Source organism: Hermetia illucens, chromosome 1 (genome assembly GCF_905115235.1).
Source record: "Hermetia illucens chromosome 1, iHerIll2.2.curated.20191125, whole genome shotgun sequence".
NCBI lineage: Eukaryota > Metazoa > Arthropoda > Insecta > Diptera > Stratiomyidae > Hermetia > Hermetia illucens.
The window spans coordinates 164,503,526-164,520,921 of record NC_051849.1 but is presented as its reverse complement, the minus strand read 5'-3'; the positions used below and the strand labels follow the sequence as shown (position 1 = coordinate 164,520,921).

Here is a 17,396-nt window from a genome sequence, read left to right as displayed (position 1 = left end):
AAGAAAAATGTTTCCAGTAATGACAGCGAAACACTACCCATTATCGGAAGAAATAGTTTTTTCCGGAATGCTCCAATACACTGCTTGTTGACGTTCTCGAAACCTTTCTCGAAATCAATGAAGAGCAGTTGGAGCCGTGGTCTAAACTCCACGTACTGTTCCACGGTGATGATACAGGGGGACCAAGAGCGGAAACCATCCTCTCATTTAAAGCTCACGGTGTCCTTGATATATTTCAGGATGATTTTACTTAATATGGTCGCAAGAATGGGAAGCACGAAAATACCAATCCAATCCAAAAGTACACGTAAGACATGTACCTTTCTTAGAGATCATCCGCTTCTTCCACTCATTGAGAAAGATCTTAGATCTCTTATATCCTCAGCGTTTATCAATGCGTTGATGATAAAGTTAATTTTGCTTCGGATTGGGGGAGCAGTTTGAATCTTTCGTAAAGCCAGATCAACCATTGATGCCATCAAATTGGTTACTGACTTGGCCGAAGATGCAATCCACGGAAAGGATAGTACCAGCAAATATTGCGTGGTAGTAACCCTGGACGTGAAAAATACATTCAATTCGGTCAATTGGAATCTAATCCGGAAATCCCTAGCGAAGGTTGGTATTCCAGCCTATTTCGCCGCAATTGTCGATAGTTGTTTAACTGAAAGGAGGCTCTGGTACGACACTGATGACGGACCGCAGGAGTACGTCGTTTCCGCGGGTGTCCCGCAGGGCTCCGTATTGGGCCCACTACTGTGGAACATCATGTACAACGATGTACTTAATCTTCCCCTTCCGGAGGAAGCCACAGTGGTGGGTTACGCTGACGACATAGCACTGGTTGTTGTCGCAAAGCATCTTGAAGATGCTGAGCTATACTCAAGCGAGGCAATCAGTGCTGTCAAATGCTGGTTAGAGAGCTCTGGTATGACGCTTGCGGAGGAAAAAACGGAAGCGTTCCTCATCACTAAGCGCCGGAAGAGAAATTACGCCTGTGTTAGAGTCGGGAATCATATCATCACTTCCAAGCCGGCCATCAAATACTTGGCGGTGGTGATAGACAGGAAGCTCAGCTATAAGCAACACGTACAGTATGTTTGTGATAAATCATCCAAAGCTAGTATGGCCCTGGCGAGGATGATGCCGAACGTGGGAGGGCCACGGCATACCTCTAGGTTGCTTATAGCCAGGGTAGTGACCTCAATCATGCTCTATGCGACCCCCGTTTGGAGTGAGGCGTTGCGGATGTCAGTTAACACTAGCAAACTGAATGCAGTCTACAGGAGGACAGCTCTGAGGGTATGCTCTGCCTTCAGGACTGTCTCAGATGATGCCGCATTCGTCATCTCTGGAATGATGCCGATTGACATCTTGGTAGATGAGATGGTGAATATATACCATGCGAAGCCAATCTCTCCCTTATTGCAGACGAAGAAGGCTGAGAGGGAGAGATCCATAAATAGATGGCAAGAGCGGGGGGAACGCTCGGGAAAGGCTCGGTGGACTCACAGGCTCATTCCTGCCATCAAGGAGTGGCTGGAGAGACGACACGATGAGATTGATTATAATCTCACCCAGTTTCTCACGGGGCATGGAGGATATCTCCAATAACTTCACAGGTTTAAATTGGGGACCTCACCCGACTGTCCAAATTGCGATGGAGTCCCAGAGGACCCAGAGCATGTATTCTTCCACTGTCCGAGATTTGTGGAAGAAAGGAGGAACCTAGAGGAGACTCTAGGAGAGGTGCTGGTACCAGAAAATCTGGTGCGGAAAATGCTAGCACATCAAGAGAATTGGGATGCGGTCAATTCCATGATCGCATCAATTCAAGATAAATTGCGAAAGGCAGAGGAAAGGAGAAAAACGCGGTTACGTGCGCCGCGTATAGAAGAAATGGGATTAAGCTAGAGTGAGCTGACTCCGCCGCGTGATGTAATACCTTATGGTGGTTCCGCGGGGCAGGGAGGGAGTCGGGGGTGGTTTTAGCGGGTAAAAATCCCACACGCTGGTGTGTCCAGACCAGTGTCTTTTGAAGATTTCCACCTCCTCAAAAAAGACAGACAGACGGACAGACAGACAGACAGACAGACGTCGAATCGATTCTAATAAGGTTTTGTTTCACACAAAACCTTAATAAAAGGGAGTTTTCCTTGTGCTGCGGCTGGTAATAGTATCTAAATACCACTCAGCCAGGTTGAGGTCAAATTCAAGTGCAAAGGGTTTCATATATGTATAATAGTATAACAGCACCTTCTCGGTACGGATAAACTACATATATTTGGAAAAAGTTTAACTGCTCTTCTTAGGTGACGGTATTGAAATGGCACTTAGTCCTTTGCAAGTCAGTATAGCAATCTTTCAGATATGCTGCGTTTTCGGACAACCTAAACTCAGTTGATACAGTCGTTGGTTACTGTATCTATCAAACCAACAAAGTTGATTTATTAAGACATAAATAGGGTTTTGCAGGTTGTTTGCCTGCTTCATCGGCAGGCATCAAGATTTACTCAATAATACACACAATAGTAAGTTTCCAATTACAGATCGTCCTTAAATAATTTAAGGTAAAGCAAACATGGGCAGGTGAGGATGGGGAAGTCATTAGTTAAAAATAGGAATAGTAGATGGCTAAGTATCGAGCCTTGGGGAACACTAGGGGAAGAAGTGAAGGAATGAGATGATTAACCATGAAAAGCAACTCCGTAGGAACGGTTTGATAGGTAGGAGGAGAGCCATGAGATGATTGAGCTTTGGAGAAGTTGATGTAAATAGTGTGTACCTCCTGTCGTGAATTAAGATATTTAGGTCAAAGGTGCTATGCTCGTTTTTCACTACGAAGTGACCGATGGGATGTTCGTAGCCAGAGTATGGTCTCCGCTTCTGAGGATACGGATAGTACGGGCCTTTTTCCAAAAGTGATAAAAGTAGTAGCAGTTTTGGAGAATTTTGTTAAATATTATACACAGAAGGTGAAAAATATATTATATTATATACAATTAAGAAAGAAGAGGTTAGAGCAGACCATTATTTACAATTAAGAAAGGAAACGTTAGGACAGAGCAGGGCCAATATTGGTGTCATGATCGCCAACAATGAACTCAACTAATGAAGAAGACGAATGAAGGCAGAAGGAAGAGGTGATGAAAGGAAGATATTGGAGGCAATCTGTACTTAGAAGAAGCATAGAGGACGCAGTGGACGAGGAAGTTACCGCGGAACAGAAATAAGAGTAGAGTGGACCGCAGCATTGTAGCATTGTTGCAGTGAGTTTCCAGTGGAGCCAGAGAAATTGATGGAAGAAGGAAAAGATTGGATAGAGTCACGGGAGTAGTGAGTGTGGGATCAAAACGGTTGGAAGCAATGGCCCCTCGATACTCGAGAATTACCCTCTTATATGCTTTGTTAATCATCGACATTGAAGGGAATAGCTTTGAAATGAGGAATATCGGTGTCCTTCTTAAAAGCTAGAAACTTGGTTCGCAAGTGCATGCTTCAGGAGGATGTTTGCAGAGATCTCTGTGGTGAACCAAGGTGGGTAAGAAAGCCGATAAATAGGAAAAGAAGAGATACAACAGGAGAGGAGTTCGGAAACAACATTGTCAATATTGCTAAAAGCTTGATCAGATGTTGACCAAGATATTACGTGATCTCAGCTGATTGAAGCTAAGGCTGAGTTGAGACCGTTAAAGATGGCTTTGCGGAACTTGTACTTAGTTAATTTACGTTTATGTTTTAACTAAAGACCTCTGCTAGGAATTCAATAATTGGGATGGTGCGTCAATTTTGACATACGGCAACGTGCAAACAATTTTGAAAAAATGACTCTAGGATAGATTGGAAAGGAAAAGATCGAGAGAGTTACCCAAGGAATTTTTCATGGTGTTAAATTGCTGGGTAGAGCAAAAATCCGCAAAAGAGAAGGATAGACAGGAAGAGCGAGAGCGGTTGTTGGAAAGAATTGGAAAGCCAACAATTCCAATATTATAATTTAGGCGAGAAACACCGGAGATGACAAAGAAATTAGAAATATCAATCGAAGTGTATGAACAACGAATCTGAGTAAATTGGAAGCGATATTTTAAGGCCATCTTGGGCCTACGCAACCTCGGAAGAAAGCAAAAAGGGAGATGTCCACCGGTGTTTCCCCATTTTAAAATACACGGTCTAGTCTATCTTAAGGAGTTGAAGGAAGTATAATCTAAACTAAGGTCAACGCGTACTAGCCGCGGCTTGAAATACCAACTGCCGGAGAGCACAAGAGATGACAGGAGCTTATGTACTGCTACACAGTGTTATGGCAATAACTTGACCTCCAAGTAGAGTTCCTTTTTTGTACTAGTTTTGCAAGCTCTTGCAGCATACGGTTCCATCTGCGGTCTTGCTATTCAAATAAAAGCCAATTTACAAATAATCCTAATGACAAATTCTGTACTCCAAATTAATCACTGCAATTGATTGAAGCTGCTTGTAATTCTTTTCATTCGCTAGACCCGCAACAACAATATTTCCAGAAACCTACCCTAAATAATTACAAAGTTTTCTCTCCTGATTTTTTTTACCCCAGCGAATTAATTAAAACAAAATCTTCGTTGCCATTAAATTCCACAAACAACTCAAAGTACCTCGAGAAATTTAAAACATTAAGTGAATTACCCACATACCAATTGAGAGCCTCAAGCTATATCCTTTTCGCGATTTTAATAATTTCCATAATTTAGTATTTCATTAGGAAAATGGTCGTCTGGCTGAATTATGAAATTGCTGTCCTTGTGTCATCTAACGAGCACCTAAAGTGCCGTTGGACGAACATAAACAACTTGGGTAACATGAACAGGATGAGTGAATTGTAAATAAAACAAAGTTAACAACTAAACAAGGACGAATATACGACATCGAGGGTGAGTCGGTAACGCTTTGCAAGTCCCGGACTCAATGCATGAGTGACAGAATAATGAAGCTTCAGTGGAAGAGAGTTCAAGGTAGGGAATGTAAACTTCAATGGTAAAACCTCTGTTTCGTCTATATTTTCATTTTTTCAAGTGATACACAGGTGCACAGAAGGGTATAAATTAAAGTTGTCTGGTAGAAACTTCTTTGGGCCTTTTACCTTTTTTACCTTTATAGTCGGAATTTTTATTTTCTTTGTGGAAGTGGGAAGTAATAATGTATAATTTCATGTTTGTTCTCAGGAGCCTGATTTTGCTATTAACTAATTATATATTGCTCCTTTCGTCCTGGAAAACTTTGGATGGATAAAACTTCGATTGACAGTTTCAGTCCGTACTATTTAACTTCACTATCTCAATCCACATGGCATGGTAGGTAAATTCTTGATAAAAGTCAAGTGACAATTGAAGGCAGTGATCGTTCCTTCTCAAGTTTACATAGGCTGCGATCCATCCCCCACCACACTTCTTGTTTAACTGACCAAGGTTTCTACGTCCAGCAGTCATTGGGTGGTAATTAATTCATGCAACCCAATGTTTTAGAAAAGATTTGTCCTTAGAGCCAGTTTTAGAGAGAAGTTTAAAAGGTATAAAAGTTATGGAAAATGCTTTTGATAGCATGCTACATAATGCAACGATACGAATTCATGTGAATGGTATGTGCAATTCGTACGATTGTTCAGAGTTACGTGTAAGGACCCCGATTAAGAAAGTCTCGGGGTTACGCGTAAGAGAGGTTTTGCTGTATTTTCAAGTCTATGCACAATAAGTGACAATAAGTGGAATTGATGTAGCAATGTTTGGATTCAATAAAACAAACTTGGTTTATAAATGAAGGCAATTTTCATTCAGAGGGGTTTCCACATGATGGTAGAATACCGAGAACTTTAAAGTATAAACTAAAACTAGATTCAGATTGTAAATGGAATGGGGCGAATGAAATTTAACTCTTAAGTCGAAGGACATTTACAATTCCAGAGCGTAACCTGCGGTTTCAAGGGGGAGCAAGTGGCGAGTCGAGCCGTAAAATTGGAAAGCCAAATGCCGCGATCGAGAACAAGATCCACGGCAGATCGTATCCTGTGTTATAATCCTGTGTTTCCCCATATGAGGAACGACGAGTGCATGACAGTCCCGCATGTATATAGTTAAGTATTCAACTGAGGTCTGTCTGTTGCATTGATTGTATTGATAATAGTCAACCTTATAGGCTTCACACTAGGAGCTCAATATTATTCACAAACGTGCCGACGTTAACCTACAATAGATACAAACAAGTCGGGAAACCGGAAGCTAGACGCTTCAGGTACGAAAGGTTTTGTGTATTTCTTAGTACGTAGCACGTAATACATCCATATATTATGTGAGAGTATCCACTTTCGGGTGATATTGACATTCACAGTCTTCAATTTTCAAAGAAGCAACAAATTTGAGGTATTATAACTTTGTTAGTAATAGTGCAATTTCCACCAAACTTGGTAAGATGGTAAGATCATGCTCTATATTATAGCCTATATCACTGCAGAATTTCATGGTACTAGGATGAACTTAAGGAGGGTTTCTAACCAATTACAAAAAATTATAGTAATATACTATTATTAACTTTATTTAAACAGATATCGGCATGGAAGATATTTCGGAGCCCAGGCATCATATAGTGGCAGCCTCCTGATTTTTTTCAGATTTGTCGGTTTGGTAGTTTCTGAGAATGGCCTCCTTAAAGAAGTGATCACTTTCAACCCCCCGCGCTCCCACCCTTCCAACGAATGTCAGCTTTGAAAAGTACTAATTGAGACCTTTAATTTGATACCCCACATGACTATATTTAATGAAAAAAAATTTTACACCCCCCTTTTGCATATATGGGGACCCCCCCTTAAATTCGACGTAAAAGGATGTAATTCACTGTATGCGTGAGCGTTCATAGTTCCCACCTTTCTACCAAATTTGGTGTCAATTGCTATAACCGTCTCCGAGAAAAATGCGTGTGACGGACAGACAGACAGACAGACAGACAGTAAACCGATTTTAATAAGGTTTTGTGTTTACACAAAACCTTAAAAAGGATAGAGAGAAGTAGATCCTTTATAAATAGAATTTTAGTATTTACTTTGAATGGCAATTATTCTCGTTCATTATCACGGTAGCATCTTATTTGCATGGGCTTAAGATGTAGTTAATTCGCATAAAATTGATAAGTTTGAACTGTTGTAATTTTGACGTTAATGGCCAGAAAAAAGACGAGTGTCGAAAAGTACTAATTGAGCCCTTTCATCTGATAACCCGCATAACCATGTTCTGTAAAAAGAAAATTTACACCGTCCTTTCGCATGAATGGGGAACCCCCCTTAAAATTCGACATAAAATAGCGCCACTCGCTGCATGTAAAGGGACATACAGACCACATATTCTCCCCAAATTTCGTAACAATCGGTTCAGTCGTTTCTGAGTAAATCAGGTGTGACAGATAGACAGACAGACATTGAGCCGATTTTAATAAGGTTTTGTGTTTCACACAGAACATTAAAAAGGGCCCGGGGAGAAGTAGATTCCTCATAAATGCATGACTTTAAAAGCAGTAAATTCGCGCGAAATTTCAAAGCTTAGACTGCTATTACTTTGGCGTTAATTACCAGATTTCTATGATATTTGTCATGTGTATTCTAAATTTGCATTTGCCCCATTAGTATGTAGCACAAAATATGCATACACTATAGTATGCGAAAATATCCACTTTCAAGTGATATTGACATTCATAGTCTTGAATTTGCAGAGAACCGACAGCTTTGACCTGTTATAACTTTGTAAGCAATAGTGCGATTTTCACCAAATTTGGTAGGATCATGCTCTATGCTATAGCCTATATTCCTACAATTTCGTGGTTCTAGGGTGAACTTAAGAGAGGTTTTCCTGTAAATTACTAAAAATTATAGTAATGTACTATTATTAACTATATTTGAGCAGGTATCGGTATAGAGGGTATTTCGGAGCCTAGGCACCATATAGTGGCAGCCCTTTGATTTTTTCAAGAACCCCCCTTAAATTCGACTTAAAAGGATGTAACTCACTATATGCGTGAGCGTTCACAGTTACCGCTTTCTACCAAATTTGGTGTCAATCGCTACAACCGTCTCTGAAAAATGCGTGTGACGGACAGACAGACAGATAGACAGACAGTAAACCGATTTTGATAAACACAAAACCTTAAAAATGGGTCCTGTCTCATTTTGATTTCGCGCATTTAACAATCTACGTCAATACTAATATCAGGTTCGGAAAGTACTAATTGACACCTTTCGTTTGGTGCCCCACATAACTATATTCGATGAAAGAAAATTTTACTTAATAAGGTTTTCTTTTACGCAAAACCTTAAAAATGACAGCAGATAAATATATAGTAGGTTCTTAAAGCAATGAAACAATAAATAAAAAACCCATGCTTGAATTGGCCATCTGGAGGGTTCTCTGCTGTGACATATGAAGCTGCTGCGCACCTCTCGGCTATGAATAAAATAAGCGCACTAATTGTATTCGCCATCCCTTCATTGGCACATACATACGGAATATTGCCATGGACAAAAACCGGTCTGGAAAACATTCAGTGGTAGATAAGGACTATTATGCTCGAATTCATCACCCAAGTTCGGCTGAGGAGCAGATGAAGCTGCCTCGTGACGTCAGAAGTGGGACGTAGTGACTTTGCAGTACAACTTTACCATCAAGTTGACTACTACACACTTACTTTTTACAGCAAAGAGCAGACGAGCCACTTGCATTCGGCAGATTGTGAATTGACTCCACTTAACTTGAAGAATCGATCTTTCAACCCTTTGAGTGGGGTGAAGTCAGACCAAGAGGGAACACGTGAATTGCCTGTGACCGTCATTTGTCGATTTGTACTTGTCGAATACATGGCTGTGTGTTGTGGAGCTCTTCGCTGGGACGCCTGCATTTACCTGTACCACTCAGCATAGCGCAGTCGCCAGCTGGGCTTATGAAAAGCTGATAATTAAAGAGCGGGTGGAGAACGAACAAGTATATACAAGCACGGGCTGATCATGGGAACATATCCAGTTTATTAATACGAGCCACACTCAGTACGCGAAAACTCAGCTTACAGTATGTAATGGGACCGGCAACTTCTTACTGATCGCAATATACCCCACAACAACCCTGACGTGCTGTTAGTTGACAAGACGGTTTGCTCCTCGTATATTATTGGTGTTGGCATCTCCCATAATAGCAACATTGAACGGAAATACTTGGAAGGAAAGATTAGAAACTCAAAGAAATTTGGCATCTAGAGAGGGGGTGGTTGTAGTTTCGATAATATTATTAGCTACAGGTATTTTGCGTAAATCGCTTACGGCTTCCCTTGATGTCCTTGTACACAAACAGAGTCCAGTTCAAACCATCCAGAAATACACCGCTCTAAAAACGTTCTCGATTTTGCGGCGAGTTTTCGACGAGTCTCCCGCTAACCTACCACCACCACCGGAGTGCTATATATTTTAGGTAGGTAGGATCGTCAGAGCCTAACTGCTTGAAATTTAATGCTAGTATTAGGTAAAATCTGGCATCCGTCGGGAATAAATAAAGAATAAAAGAAATTAAAAGAATAAAGAACAAAATGAATAAGAGTTTCAGCGAAATTACGTTAACCAACTGATTATCTAGCTGAGACCTTCATCCCCCAGGCTGAGGAAGGAATTCCCAATTTCAATGGAACATTGATTATATATACTGCCAAAATTCATTGTTATTTTACTGAAATTTTCGCTTTTCTCTGTCAGCTTTTGATTTAGCTTTATTGTTAAATAATACTTAATTACGCATAAGATTCCGAAGAGAACATTGATTAACCTAAGCATTTCTTGCATAGAAATGTATAATTGTTTATCCCTGTTTTACTCCGCACAGATTGTGAAGTTTGTCCTGTTAATCGGCAGACAACCCATCCAATACGAACTTTTCCGGCCACCAATATCTACGCTGCCTCCGCTGGTACTCGTATCGTGGCCGTTTAAGTATTTCTACGGAGGAAGCCGTCCATGTGGCCCAATGCATCGCCAAAGCATGTGACGCGTCCATGCCTAGGAAGTGCTCATTCCCCAGTAGAAGATCAAACTATTAGTGGAATGGTAAACTCATCAGCCTTCGACCAGCTTGCTACTGAGCCTGAAGAGCGGCTCAGAGAACGGTTGATAGATTTGATCAGCGGCAACATCAGTGCGCCTATAAGGTAGCTCGCAAAACCCTCAAGCTCGCTATCTAGCGAAGAGAAAATACTTTAAGGAGCTTTGCTCAGAAACGGACGTAAACCCATGGGGCAGTGCTTTTAGAATCGTGATGGGACGATTGAGAGGCTATTCATCTCCGCAGATTATATGTCCTACCCTCTTGCTGAAGATCATCCAGGAGTTATTCTCTAGTAAGAGGAGTGGACCAACCCATTCCAACCACTTCTGAACGTGACGACATTTCTGCCAGTCACCAGAGACGAGCTACTGGAAATCTGCAGCAGAATAGGAGACAATAAAGCGCCAGGTCTGGACGGAGTACCGAATAAGGATCTTAAGCTTGCTCTGAAATCCCGGCTGGACATGTTCGCTGAATTGTTCGAAGCGTGCATGTCCGTGCATGTCATCCACTGCAAGTATGGCCCTGGCCAGGATGATGCCGAACGTGGGAGGGCCACGGTATACCTCTAGGTTGCTTATAGCCAGGGTGGTAACCTCAATCATGCTCTATGCGACCCCAGTTTGGAGAGAGACGGTGCGGATCAGTTAACACTAACAAACTGGGTGCAGTCTACAGGAGGACAGCCCTGAGGGTATGCTCTGCTTTAAGAACTGTCTCAGATGATGCAGGATTCGTCATCACTGGAATGATGCCGATTGACATATTAGCAGATGAGAAGGCTAACATATACAATGCGAAGCCAATTTCTCCCTTATCGAAGATGAAGAACGCTGAGAGGGAGAGATCCATAAATAGGTGACAAGAGCGGTGGGAATGCTTCTCACGGGGCTCGGAGGATATCGCCAATACGTACACAGGTTTATTAAATTGGAGATTTCAACCGACTGTCCAAATTGCGTGTGCAGAGGACCTAGAGCGCGTATTCCTCCACTGTCCGCGATTTGTGGAAGAAAAGAGGAATCTAGAGGAGACTCAACAAACTGCGAAAGGCAAAGGAGAGGAGAAAAGGGCGGTCACATACACCGCGTATAGAAGAAAGGTAACAGCTAGAATGAGTTGACTCCGCTCCGTGATGTAATACTTTATGGTGGATCTGCCGGGCAGGGATGGAGTCGGGCTTCGTTTTAGTAGGTAAAAATCCCAATCACTGGTGTGCCCAGATCAGTGTCTCTCGAAGATATCCACCTCCTCAAAAAAAAAACAAGGCTGGCAGGCAGTAAATCTCTTTTAATCAGGTTTTGTTTTACACAAAACTAAAAGAAATCACTAGTTTTTTCGATTTTAAATTTTTTTCTTTCCATTACTAAGGTAATATTTTGCATTGGTCGAGAAGGTTGAATGTTGCAACCATGCGGAAGAACAATGTATCTCTCGACTCGGTGCCCGACATGTGTGTGTGTGTTTGTTTGAGGTGGGGGAGAGGCAAAGTCTCTGAGCACTCAGACCTTAGTGATCCATTGCACTCGATTCCCCCGTCTAACGGAATATCCCCGATTCGTTTATGAATCACAGGATTTCCGTTAGTGTATGTGATACTATCGGCTGCAGTTGGAGCACATCAGCACCAAAAATCTGACGTCTGCGTCCGTAAGCGGGGCACTCACATAGAAAATGTTCCGTAGATTCCGCTTTCTCTTTACAGGATGGACACGTATCACCTTCGATAATTCCTATTTTGAACATATGCCCAGCTAGTGGATTATGGCCTGTCAGAATGCCAACTTTTGTAAGTCTTTCTGCTTTTCGACAGGATAAACTTTGCAGTATCTTTGTTTTGTTCTGACAGGAAGAGTTTGGTCTGTCTAGCAGCATTAAAGCTTCGCCACCTGTCATTGTCGGAAGCTTGTTCCTAGTTTTAGATAGCAGCATCAGTCAATGCTACCGACACCCCAATTGCTGGTTCCAGTCCGGGCATGGGGAAAGTTGAAGCCTCTTTTGCGAAGGCATCCGAGATTTCATTTCCCTCTTCACCACAGTGACCAGGTACCCAGAGTAAATCTACCGTATTAAATCTAGAAACAGAATTCAATCGGTTTCTACATTCCTGAACGATTTTGGAAGTGATCAAAGTACTACTCAACGCCCTCAATGCAGCTTGACTATCGCTACAGATTGCGATGCGCTTGCCCTTCAACCGCTCGTCAATCATCCAGGTTGTAGCCTTTAGGATCGCATACACTTCAGCCTGAAAGACCGTTGTGTATTGTCCCAAAGGAAAAGCCCACTTCTCGTTTTTATTCGAGGGGTAGACTCCTGCTTCAGAACCGTTTTCTGTCTTTGAGCCATCGGTGTAGAAGACGTCAGTATACCCTGACATGCATTCTTCTGGTTCGTCCCAGTTTTCTCTCCGTTTCAAGATAACATAGTATCTTCTATCAAGCAGATGTAATGATGATCTGAGAATCGGAAGCCATTGCGAAAACTGGATTCAGTTCTCCCAAAGACTCTTCCAATGCCTTGTGCCGTCACGCCCATTGTTTTCCCGTAGATCTAATCGAATTTGTCTATGAGCGGCTCTCATTCCAGTGCTCTGATTAAATAAATCCAAGGGCTGCAAATTGAGTAATGCATTCAGAGCTGCGCCGGATGTGGTACTCATGCCACCGGTGATACCCAGACACATAGTTCTTTGTAGTGTGGCTAGTTTACAGCGAAAACTCTTCTTTTTCACGTTAACCCACCACACTACGGATGCATAAACAAATATCGGCCTAATGATAGCAACATATATCCACATTACTACGTAAGGCCTAAGTCCCCAAGTCGAGGCAAAGGTCCGCCTACACAGCCCATAAGCTCTGAGAGCTCGTTCAGATCCTCGGTCTCGAGGATCTTTCATCAAAGAGATCCTGGTCCCCGACATGTGTGATGATTCTTCTATGCAGGGGCTGGATTCTTGTGAGTGGAATGATTATAGTAAAAGATTGTATGACTAGTTAGGTCATATCTTCAGAAAAAGTGATGGATTCACTGCAAATTATGTATTAGACCAGGATGAAGATTTCCGAGTAGATTAGAGTCAACTTTCACTAGTTATCCTGGCTTACCGTATTAATGAATTACAATATCGGATTTCTTGCTCCTTTTCTTCTGCTAAATCTTTTTAATCCTACAAAAGACATCTTTCATCTGAGGTAGATGTAAACAACGGCTTAACATCAACAATATTCTGTATTATAAGAACCTTACGAAGACGAGAACGATCTGTTGACATTTCGGTTGTAAAATCTAAAACCTTTTGAGAGCTTACCGTATTTAAATTCGTTACTTTATCCAGTTCCGCATTCGTACTACCATGATGATGATGGTGCAGATGATGAGTGGTCAGCATATTGTTCCCGGGGGCTGGTGGTGTGCTCCCAACGATTGAATAAACCATAAAACCGTATTATAATAAACACTCAACACAATTATCGCTTATGGTTGACTGAGAAAATCAAATCGCCACGGGGTAAACACCAACCAGAACTCTATATTGAATCCTTTCCGAAACCCACTCACACGGTCGTTCACAACCTCCGATAACTTCACTTTTTCATTGCATCAACAAATTCAAACGATTAATTCACTTTTCCTCTTCACGTCACGTCGCAACTCCGTGGTACGATATCCTTAATGCTATATGTTTACTTGGCGATATCCCTTAGATCCGAAATTCGGGACGATTTTGTTTATCCTCAAGATTTATTTTCCAACTTACTTTTGAGTTAAATAAACCCGACGGAACAGGACAGAGCGACAACGAAAAACGAATTGAGAAATATAAATTTGATATATCCGCAGGATGGGGTCGGAAGGATGGGAGCATAGACAGGGTAACAAACGTCCTTGGAACATCGCATTCTCCCGATTATACTGATGGAAGTAGCTGCAAATCCATCCAGTAAATGGAATATTTGTGGATTCGTGATTGTAGCCTTCCTGGTGGTAAGTGGCAAGTTTTTCTACAAGGAGGATTTAAATTTGGGGTTAATGGATATTTTAAAGCTACCCAAATAAAATCAAAAAAGACAACGATAAGAGGATACTGATTGAAAGGATTTATAACGCGTCCTTTGGGATACGAGGATGATTTAAAGTGGACTTAAATTCTTCAGCAGAGTTTCACTTTAAATTATTGAAATTTGCAGCTTCCAGCTGTCGTGTTCTAGAATTTTTCCTTGGAAGATTGTATCCTACTTGGTATCGTACGGAAATAGTAAAAAAATTCTAAATATTGCCAAGAGATAAGTATATTTCCAGCAAAACTGAGTTCAGAACAATTTTTATGACTGTAAACTGGCAATAACCTTCACTTGTCGCATGAAATTTTCAGCAAACTAACATTCCATCTTTGAGCGAGCTCAGCATCAGCCAAAGAACATCCTCCATAAGGAGGAAAATCAAATTTATCTTTGCACATGAGAAGAGATGGAAAAAAATCAGTGTCTGCTACGGGACCAAAACCGACGACCGACATTTAGAGCTGGCAGCTGCCAAACGAAAGGAAGGCGCGCTTGCTGGAAGTCGCTCTTTTTCGCATGGATATGACAGCAGAATTGGAAAAGAGAAGGCTGGCTTGGACAGGAAAGATGCTCCACAGATATAACCCAAACATTGAGACGTACATTGAAGGCAATGACGATGGAAACGACGACAACAACCCCCACGATGATGAATAGAAAGGAAAAGTTTCCGGATGACAGGAAATTCAAAGACGAATATCCGAATTCCGAGTTTCGGTTCGGAAGGGGATACTCGGCATTCCTATCCAATTTCTAAGTTTCTTATCAATTATTCGAATTAGGCAAGAAAGGTAAGTTCGGTTTTTAAGTTGTTCGAGTTGGGAAAGATACACGTTTTAAAAGGAAGGTATCCCTCTGGAGGGAGTTTGACATTCAATTGAGTTACTGGGGGAAACATTGGGTCACATAATTCGATTTTCAGAATCATGCAGACATACGAATTTAGCAGAGTAAATTTTTATAGAATGAATACGATTAGTTGATTGAATTTTTCTTTAAAGTTTATCGAAAACGAACCATTAAAGCCTGTTCAATGTCAGTTTGTCAACCACAGTCAATCAGTTGAAAAGTACGTGAAAAAAATTTGAGCTTAGAAATGTATATGTAACAAGTGAAAGGCTAGGGCAGAATCTTCTTGTAATGATGCTGGGGAGCACTAATCCACACAGCAGTAAGGGCCAGGGTTTCTAAGAGGGAAGCAAACTTACGAAAATTGCTGACACTACCATTTCAGCTACATATTGCTTAAGCAACAATTTGATCATAGATCTGTGAGTTCCAAGTGTGTGACATTCTTCTGGATGATAAAACCTTTCTTCTTCGGGATTTTCCTTGATTGAACGGTTTTAATTCATGTCATGTGTAGAAATGTTCTCTGTGCCTTTGGGTGATATTTACCTGGCGTACTTTAGCAAAAATGACTCGAGTGCGCAGCTAAGTTCAGTACTGAGCGAAGTTTCGATCTTCGCTCCACTTACTCTACCTCGATTTTGACAAGGCAACAGAGAGGGTACCTGTAGTGTTTTACTTAGCGTGTTACGACGAATCAATATGACTACCCAATCATTGCTACTACTGACTATGGTGGATGTTACTCGATGTATTGACCATGCTAGATCCGCTTTTACTTGTTTTTGCAAAAGTGAAGTGATCAATATGAAGTTCAGTTTGTTCCACCCCTCGGACATTACAGTAGATAGGTCGTATCCTAAGGAAAAGTGAGAACTTCATTTCTGTCCATGTCATAGCACACATAGTAGCCATAATGTGGCGTTTAACCAAATTGGGGGTACTGACTTTATGATGCTCTCAAGAACTGGGCCAGTCCACAATGGCCACATAGTGAATTCTGCAAAAAGATTAGCCTCTAGATCGACAATGGGTTCAATTGGCATAGAAATTAAAGGTAAGAAATCCTGTTTAATATCGTAAATTTAGGGATTGAATTAATGAACAGTGTTCTGTGTTTCTGAAAGAATTATCTTCCCAGAAAATGCTCGATTTCATTTAAATAGGTATTCCAAAAACTAATTGTTTGTTTTGAGTTTCAGAAAATCCAAGAGTAAGTATATGGTTCGGTTTCTGGATAGGATCTGGGTCATAGAAATCTGGGACGAATGTTCATCCCAAATCATATGCGCCGCTAAAAGCAGCCCAATTAACCTAGTTTTGTTAAATAATTTATCCCAGATCCCACGAAAAATGTCCGGGTCCGAGGCAATCCAATTTCTGTCAGTTTCTTGATGGACCTGGGCCGAGCAAAATTGAAACGCACTTCTAAGAAGAGGAGGCAGGTGTTGAGGTTATTGCCGATGGAGTTGGAGATAGTTTTTGTAGCTTATATTGAATGATGTGGAAGTGAAACACCACAAAGCACAAGAAAAAGCATCTTTTTTGAAACACGTCCAATTTTGCAAACAGGTGACGTCAACTATTTAACAAGATCGTATGGCTTAACATCATTGGATATTTCCGTCTAGGGCCATATGAAAGGTAATATTACTACAAATAACTCAACTGTTCTAAGCCAACATTAAATGGGCTACCCGCAAGATGGAGTAATAACTTCACGAAAACATACTCCTTGTTAAAAGGGATCGTCTATAAAATGTGTTTCTCATTTAATACAAAATTTGTATTCCTTGCAAGATTGAAAAAGAAAGTTGTTGCTAAATACGACAAAATGGAACAAATCGGAAGCAAAATGCCGATTTTAATCTTCGAGGTCAATTATTGGATGTTGAATAATTGGAAATAACAACGAAGAGAAATCAGTAGGGACCCAAATGTAGGATGTCGACTAGAGTTGCTCAAATTATGAAGAAAACTAATTAACTTTAAAAACATTTTTTCCGTTGAAAATATTTCAAGGAAGCTACGTGAATTAACTCGAGTAAAGAGACCATTGCGGTCTAAAGGCTCATAGGCTATGCGTCTCCGCCACCTTGTGTATGTGAATTAGCAGCATATTGTTTTTATACTTTCACTAAACACCACAGGTAAACACGCCACTGAGCAGTAGCGACCGGTTTTTCCGAAAAACAAAAGTCGAAAAACACAATAGTTTAAATAGTCATCCCATTACCGTCTCCTCTTTAGCCTTTGTCTCGTTCGGTAGCAGGGTGGGGTCAACTGGATCGGATTTGCCACTTCCTTCGGCCATATATATGTATACAAATATGTATATACCATTTTTCTAGTTATCAAAAATATTTGCGACACAAAAGGGGGGATCGCA

General features: G+C 41.2%; 1 protein-coding gene across 1 annotated transcript in view; it reads right to left on the bottom strand.

The window, feature by feature from the left end:
• LOC119646777 overlaps positions 1-17,396 on the bottom strand; it is a 322,623-nt gene that overhangs the window by 294,911 nt on the left and 10,316 nt on the right. The window contains exon 2 of the mRNA XM_038047360.1: positions 13,405-13,853. Coding sequence (XP_037903288.1) covers positions 13,405-13,533 — 129 coding nt within the window. The 5' untranslated portion in view covers positions 13,534-13,853. The remainder of the gene's footprint in view (positions 1-13,404; positions 13,854-17,396) is intronic.